The following is an 8,328-nucleotide window of genomic DNA, read 5'->3' as shown; positions in this document are numbered from 1 at the left end:
CATATATATTAAAAAAAAATCATATAATACATCAAAAAATAATAACATTATTCATTCTTTGTTCTATAGTTGAAAAAGACATCTTCGTTATAAAAAATCTAATAGAAAAAAAAAAGCTAAATAACATTTAATGTCTGTCTCATTACTAATTGCGCTACGTAATTCTATGTAATTAAACGATACGCTCCACATCAATTTTACTGCACTGCATGAAGTGCATAAAGAATTACTCTTATCCTATTGCAATAATTCTTGCTAAGAAGAATTTACATGTAGGGACAATGTTACCCTCTTTTTTTTTCTTTTTTTTTGTTTGTTTCGGTGTAAGGGACAATGTTTCCTTTGAAAACAAGATGCTATAATTATTCCCAAAAAAATAGGGTATTCATTCTTCGTGAGTTTTTTTGGTTCTTTGAGAAGTGCTATTTGCGATCTATAACAATAGTCAAATATTTCTCATTCGATTATGTAACGGGTACTAATAATTCTAGTTTGATTTGTTTCCGTGTAGGAAGCTCCTCAAAACTCATTCAAGTCTCCTAGTTGTCCAGTCCGAGTCAATTATTTTGGGATTAAATTACCAGATCTTGGGTGTCCAGTTTTTGAACCATAGATGCAACTTTAGCCAAAACAGCTTGGCAACTATGAACATGATCTAATCCCGTATCATACAGCTTGTTCCATTATAACTGCAACAAACTTATCCCAGATGACTAAAAGCACTAGGTCCCAAGCCTACGCACATGTAAAATGGACATAAATTCCTTCTGCTAGAACATCAGGTTAAACAAAACCTAGATCAGACCAGCCTTGGCTTTAATCTAACCAAAATCTGAGCAAAATTTGCATGTATCAACATTACTTGACCTATCCAACCTAACCTGAAACAACCAACCCACTATAAGCAGGTAAGAACCTATCACAGCTCTCTGAAAAAGTAAGCTGAACAGAAAGTGGATGAGTAAACCTTCGTACAAAATGATGGATAACTATAATGCTTTGATTTGCAGTTGGCCGTGCACAATAAAACTACTTCCTTGTTCTCTTTCTGTCTTTCGAAGAAGTGGCAATGTTCTCTGAAGTACAGGGAATATCATCACCAGTTTCCTCGACAGGTTCCTCCTTGATGCTTTCATTATCACTACCTTCGTCAAAGGTCTCTGTTTTATCAGTGGAATCATCTTCTTCCTTTGGAGCTTTCCCAGTGGCTTCTAGTTTTGATATTCGATCCCTCAGCTCTCTCAGTTTGGCCTTCTTTGAGTTCAAGACAGCAACAAACTAGAAGCAGAATAAAAAATAACATTCTGAAGAAAGAATCTTGTTGGAAATGTGACATAAAGCAATACTATGCTATGAAACTATGCATACATGAAAGAATGCTGCATAAGTTTTTTTTGATCCAAGAGTGTTGAAGAATGAGTTGACTGGTTTGCTTATTTCCTTTTTTTTAAGTTTATATCATTTTAGTGAGTATGCTGTTCAATCATCATAGTCATCCATATGACTTGATTGTGTCAAAAAGGTGAACAGTCTTTTGGAGACTGATTGACTTCACCATGTACCTTAGCTGCAATCGAGCTGAATGGATGGTTATGATGGATTAAACAGCATCTTCACTGTTCTGGCGGAACATGCCCCTTCAAGTGATCCGCGGATCCAGGCTGTCATAAATAGTTGTGACTAACCAGTAGCCTCACAGGACACCACATCATAAGCTGATGGGTTATACAAAGACAGGATCTGGAAGTCCATGGCCACCTACCGGTGCTTGTTCTTCGAACACGGTCTGCAATGAAATCTGACATATTCATCATAACCTGATGAATACACTTACTAAGAACCATGCTAGTGCCAACAGCAGCTTGACCCGTCCCAACCAATATGTTGCCAGCCTATGCTCAAATCAGATTTTTGTTGAAAGTTCAGGCTAAGCTTGATCTGAAGTCATGAAGCCCAACTAGGGCTACACTGAACACCAGACAGGGAATCAAGTGTCTGCTGAGACTGAAACAAGTTCTGGCGTGTCCATCTTGCCCATTCCATGCCTATACTGACATTTTGCCTCTGCTGATAATATTTTTAATCCACTTGAAAGGTGTCAAAACAAGACCTTAAGCCATGCATCATCAATATTGTGCCAGATATGCACATGTAATTTAATTAAATCTTGAAAATGAAGATACAAACGTTAGTCAAAGTCTCCTAATCTTGAAATACTGAAAACCATCAACCTCTGGATTTCTGATTAAAATATTATGCACCCTAAATTCTCCTACGCACCACCACATAATTATGTAGGGCCAAACCATGTAAATTTAAGCCAAGAATGGAATATGAATTGAGCAAAAATCTATGGTTTCTGAACCAACACAAAAACATTTGTGCATTTGGACATCCACAGCAAAAAGAAGCAAACATGTATAGATTGGACACTTAGCATTTGAGATATCATCTACTGATCAATTTGCGAGACCATGAATGGGCTGATCATGTAAATTGCGTTAACCACATTACCATCTGGATCTATAAAACGAACAAATAAAAGTTGAAGACGCCTTGATGCTAAGGTCTATTGCATACCAGTATATAAATAACAAGGTTGTTGAAGAAAGTACATCAAACGGTGAGCAAAATATACTTTAGATGATGTGCAAAAGAGTTGCAGCCAACTTTAGTGAGGAGAAAACAAAAAAAATGAAAAGTTTCAAAATAATGGGGACAACCATGTTTAAGTAACATACATTTAAATCAAATGAGTGCAGATTGTAGGACACCATAACATACCTTTGTATAGACAGCAGATTCAAATTCAGCTTTCTCGTTGTTAAATTTCTCACTTTGTAATAAGCATCTCTCCGCTTCTGCTTTCAGTTTCTCTGCAGTCTGGGTCTTTCTAACTACCTCTTCCTACATGATTTTACTTAAACACATTATTGTATATAAACACAGAAAAGAGACTGCCAGGGTTAAGCTATTGCATATCCAGATAACAGCTGAATTTATAAATAAAGATTTTTAGGAAGAATATATTTTAAGAAACCAACATATGAATTTCACATTATCATTAAACAATCTCTTAACAGTGCAGCAGTTACAAACCTAATCAAACCTTCTGTTCAATTTATGGTGAACCATTTGTAAATTGTTTCTTATGAAACATATGATATTGAGATCAAACTTGATGCACTGAAGAGTTCAAATGACCTGCCTTCACATTCAGTAAGGTCCAAAACCTAGAAGAAAGAAGCACAGATGCATATTCATGGAGGGAGCATAAGTTTAATGTTGCTTGGATCCAAAGCATCATGGTAAATGGAAGCAATAACACAAGTGTAAGAATGAACAAGAATCAGTTTGACACTATAGATTGGTGTTTCAGCCCATTTATAGTGTTCATGAAAGTAAACGAAATATCAATCCCTTCCCTTTCATTGAAATTGTAAATAATCAAATTTAACGTGCATCATCCTCATAAAAGGCATAAAATAATGCATACAGCATGTGCATCACTTCATATAATCTCAATAATGAGCCTCTACATATAATAGCTGTGCTAAGAATGAAGACAAGAAAGCCTGAATGAGTCATCAAGCAACAAAGCTGAAAATATGAGGTGGTTAGATCATGTGATAAAATGCTAAGAAGTGAAAATTTTAAATCAACTATGGTGAATAGGTATAAAATAAGGAGGTGGAGATATACCACAGCCTAGTTGTCCTGAGAATATTCAGACAAAGGTGGGGCATCAGATAGGAAAAGAGGTGACTTTTTATTCACAAATTCAGTTGCAAGTAGATTGGCATGCTAATTTGGCTTTGAGAATGATATTTAATCAAAATTTTGATATCCAAGTCTTCATATGACATCATCTAGAATTGAAGATCTCCCATCTGACTGCCTCGTGTTCCCCTGTATATTCTTATTAACATTGGAAGTTAAGATTCTTCATGTAATTCATATGATTATAATTTACGACTACATAGAAAGAGAGCTAAAATCCAAGGATGAATTTGGAGATGAGATGACCTAATTTTGAATTTATTATTAGAATTCTACATTTTTCCTACTCTCTAGGAACAATGTATCCCACCTCTGTTTTTTTAAGCCATGAGATGACATTGTCTTAAACTTCTACATTCACTTGCTTTCTACCTACAAAAAAATCTTCTAGCTCAAGAACATCAGACAGAAGGAAATCCAACTCCTTGACTTTGTACTCAATTAAACTTCGCCCAAAATATCTTGTAGAATTATAACTCTCATCATTCACCTATTAGCCATTCCTTCTAGATTTCAAAGTCAGATGCAATACCAAACATTTCAAATAAAATCCGGAGACAACCAGTGTTGCCCACATTTTTCAAAATTTGGATTCTTTGATGTGTCTAGACACTTGGAGACCTAGACCCTGCTTGACACTCCTTAGCACTTCAAATCAACAAACTGTGATGTAATCACGGTTACATATCAACTTTTGGCATTAAACCTCGAACTTTTCGATTCAGAGCTAACATTTAGCAAATGTTTTATCAATTTTATGAAATTACAAAGCAACCCATACAACAGATTCTCATTCTATTCATACATCAGTACATATTTACAGGCAAATATCCATAATATGCTGACCAGTATTTTGAAGGTTCCCATGTCCAACCCTTCTGGACACTTGACACCATGTCACATGTCGAAGTAACATTGGAGACAACTCAATCCGCTACCAGCTATCCTTTAACAAGTAATTCCAGCTCACTTCCTAATCCATTACTTTATTCGTACATCAGATACCTGAACACTTCTCATAATACATTGTCCATTAAATGACTATAACATCAGATATAACACCCAAACTCCCAACACTCAGCTCTTATCTGTTCTCACTTTGATCACTCCTTTCCAAAAGTCGTCATCACAGTCTAATACTTCACATTTTTAAAGTCTTATATATATATATATATATATATATATATATATATATATATATATATATATTACCTAACCTTATTATTTCTGATCTCCATCACTTCTAGGCATATGGACATAATGGACTCTACCCTATTTCATTAAGAATGTCCCTTCCTCCCTCCTCCTCTCTAAGGTCTCCCCACAGAATCATGAAAATGCTCTTGATCATATAAAAAAAAAAGTCAGTCATCATAAATGAGTTCATCTTGAAGTTCTAATCCACATGTTCATTGATCAAAAGATAAAAGATGATAGTTGTCATATAATGCCTGTTTGATTGCACCAGAGGCAAAGTTGAAGATTTAAAGTAAAACTGAAGGCGTTATACTTTAAATAGCAATTCCCATCAAATAAAATCAAGTTCAGAGGCTTCGCTTTAGGCCCCAAGAGTTCATACATAACTGAGTAACCAATAATTTAAACAATGCATGTTTACCATATAAACCAAAAAAATTAAGTAAACATATGTACTAAATTGAAGAAAACTTCAAAATTATATTATTTTTATATAAAAAAAGAGAATAACATCGCTTACACTTAGATGTATATTTGCATCCATAAGAAAATCTAGGATTTCAGATGTAGTTTGCCTATTATTTGATGATGGTTGGCACTTCCAACGCCACTCCATCTTGGTACCTTGCTTTTCAAATGTCCATGACAGCTTCAAAGAATAAAACAACAAAGTCAGTAACTCATATACGAAAAAGGAAAGGGAGAATAACATTCTGCTATAATCCCATATGAGAAAAGCTTAATGAAGCCACCAACTTAAAAATAACATGCTTACATATTAATAGAGAGAACATGAGAGAAAGTGAATATTTTCTGGCTTATGTCTTTGATACACTGATTAATTCGGCAAATATTTTACTGACTTGAGTAGTTAATCTCCTTTTCCTCATATTAATTTTTGATGCTTGTTTGTGTCAATCAAGATCTTCAATTTCAGCTTATTAGCTATGTGCTCATCGCCATGGGAATTTTGTATTCTGATGTGTGAAAGAAGTACTAAAACACCCTAACTAACAAGCTTTCTTTATATAATTCATATCAGTGATCAAATACCCTAACTAAATGAATTATGTTAGTTTTCCTTTTCATTTTCTGGTACTTATGTTTATGACCAATCCTGTGCCAGTTGGGGGTATGTTTTAAGAGCTAACTATGATGAGGACCTGAGTAACATGATGGTCTGATGCATAAGTTGGGTACTTCTTTTATATTGACAGAGTCATCCACAGGAGAACTTGCACTTGCACTTTCTCCTGCAGAGAGCATGGTCGGCCAAAAATAAGTACAATATTATTAGAAGTTATAAGAAGCACCATACTGATATGTGCATATTCCCAAGAAATTACAGCCAAATGATTTTAATGATGTGTTCTTGAATTTTTTTTTTTCAATGAAATTTATTATTTTTGATTTGATTTACCTAGATGCCTTCTCAAGTTTTTCTGTGAATATCTTGATCAGTCTTTCTTCATTGTCCCTTTAAAAGATTTTATTGTTTATTTCTTTAAAGCAGAAGCACCAAGGAATATTTCTCTCTGCAAAATCTACAAAATCTTGGAGGATTTGCTTTCACTGAACTTTTCCCAGAAATAAATAGCAGCCATCTATTTGCTGGGTTCATGGACTATACAGGACATAAAGTAGTTTTGGTATAAGACCCAGCTATCCGTTTCCATAGCTAGCTGTCTCATCTCTTTAGACCCAAAAAATTTGTATCTGCAAGCATCAAATGTCTACAAATTTGTATCCCACTTTCCTACCACAATACCCATCCCTGATTAGGAGAACATTGGAAAGAGTGCTCCTGTTCCAGTTCTATCACTTTCTATTTTGAAGAGAGTATTAAGAAACTGAAAACCAAAACAGTCCAAAAACCACAACAGATGTATTTACAATGCATCCTCTCACTCTCTTGTTTCTCTTCATAATTTCAATATACCTCACCCTTACACTTCCCTGACGGTAAACAATTTAATAATGGGCATCCTATTGCAATTTTTTCCTCCCTTAATTGTTTTTGAAAAGCTTCAATACACCTACACCTCAAATGAAAGACAAGAGTTTCAAAATCAACATCGAAAAAAAAAAAAAATTTTTTTTTTTTTTTTTTTTTGCTCGAACAATCAACATAGGAACTCCATAACAGGAAAGGCAAATGACAATCATCAATCTGGGTGGAAACTACAAGGAAAAAGACTACGAACTCTTTTCTGCCCATTTCCGGCGTCGTCGAAGCCATATCTCGAGCCCGGCTGCTGAAACCCTAGGTACCGCTCGGCCAGGGCGACGTAATCCGCCGGTGGCTGGTCCCACTGCTCCGCCCTCTGTCTCACCTCCTCTTCCGACGCTGTTTTGTCCATAAAGAGAATACTCATCAGAAGCATAACCCATAATAATTCCAGAGAAATCTCAGAGAGAGGGAGAGAGACCATGGCAGGTCCAAGCGTTGAGGCCGTCGGTGATGGCGAGGTGGAAGTGGGAGGGGAACCAGGTGCCCTTTACAAAGATGGAGTCTTTGGCTTTGGGGTCTTCGACGGGGAGGTCGAGTTTGAGACAGGTGTGCCTCACCGAAGCCTCCATGCCACAAATCGGAGGCTGCGACCTCACTAAAAGAGAAATGGCAAGCGGGCTTCCTGCAGCGAGACCGCCTTCTCTAATACGCCATCACTCCTCGCGACCTCGTCTCCGACAACGTTCCTTCAAAAACTCTCCCCACTACCCTCGCTACCTGACCGCCCGGCCCCTGGAAGGAAGTTTGTGCCAAATGTCATCGGGCCCCGCCGGTGGCAATTATGATCCGATCCGTCCATGTACATTGAACAGATCTGACTGTGGACTCAAACAGATTCGGATCACAACCAAATACAGCACAGGCAGATTGGATCGCGAGTAATCCGACTAAGTTTCTTGATGGGGTATTAACGTTGGATCCAAATCAACCCAATAAAAGATCCAATTGGATTGGATCAGATACACAACCAAAGTTTTTGATCCAATGGATCACTCAACAATAAAAAATTTATCAGATTTACAACTATGAACTTTAAATACCTAACATATTTCCACGATCCTCAAATAAATTTTCGTCTAGTTTACGTTATAGTTTGGTCTAGCCTCCGGTCACACTCTTGATAACATATTATTTACACTACATCCTAAGCTATAGTGGAAGTCTATAAACTAAAGTGCGAGGAAGAAACTAATAGTGAGAGGCACTAACCTTGGTAGTGAACAGTTGGTTGAGCATTCAGGTTTGATTTAATAAGACAATATGGAGGCGACTAACCTGAATAAAGTATTGGATAGGAACGGTTATATTTGTTTCTCATCACGAAGGTAAAGATCGGCTAA

At 36.4% G+C, this 8,328-nt stretch overlaps 1 protein-coding gene across 1 annotated transcript; it reads right to left on the bottom strand.

The window, feature by feature from the left end:
* Positions 1–744: 744 nt before the first annotated feature.
* LOC105053440 (DNA repair protein XRCC4) lies at positions 745–7,706 on the bottom strand. The gene is made up of 5 exons (XM_010934591.2): positions 7,407–7,706; positions 7,182–7,324; positions 5,498–5,626; positions 2,785–2,907; positions 745–1,278 (listed from the first exon to the last, which is right to left on the bottom strand). The coding sequence occupies exons 1-5, from the start codon at positions 7,555–7,557 to the stop codon at positions 1,030–1,032; spliced, it is 795 nt and encodes a 264-aa protein (XP_010932893.1). The 5' UTR covers positions 7,558–7,706; the 3' UTR covers positions 745–1,029.
* Between the last annotated feature and the right edge of the window lie 622 nt (positions 7,707–8,328).

The sequence above is a fragment of the Elaeis guineensis genome, chromosome 10 (assembly GCF_000442705.2).
Source record: "Elaeis guineensis isolate ETL-2024a chromosome 10, EG11, whole genome shotgun sequence".
NCBI lineage: Eukaryota > Viridiplantae > Streptophyta > Magnoliopsida > Arecales > Arecaceae > Elaeis > Elaeis guineensis.
Note: the sequence above shows the minus strand (reverse complement) of the source record. Positions and strands in the feature narration are given on the sequence as shown.

Coding starts and splice junctions, on each gene's coding strand:
- LOC105053440 (XM_010934591.2), bottom strand. CDS start 7,557: ATGGAGGCTTCGGTGAGGCACACCTGTCTCAAACTCGACCTCCCCGTC. Junction 7,325..7,406: donor CAACGCTTGGACCTGCCATG/GTCTCTCTCCCT, acceptor TGGACAAAACAG/CGTCGGAAGAGGAGGTGAGA. Junction 2,908..5,497: donor ATGCAAATATACATCTAAGT/GTAAGCGATGTT, acceptor AAAATCATGTAG/GAAGAGGTAGTTAGAAAGAC.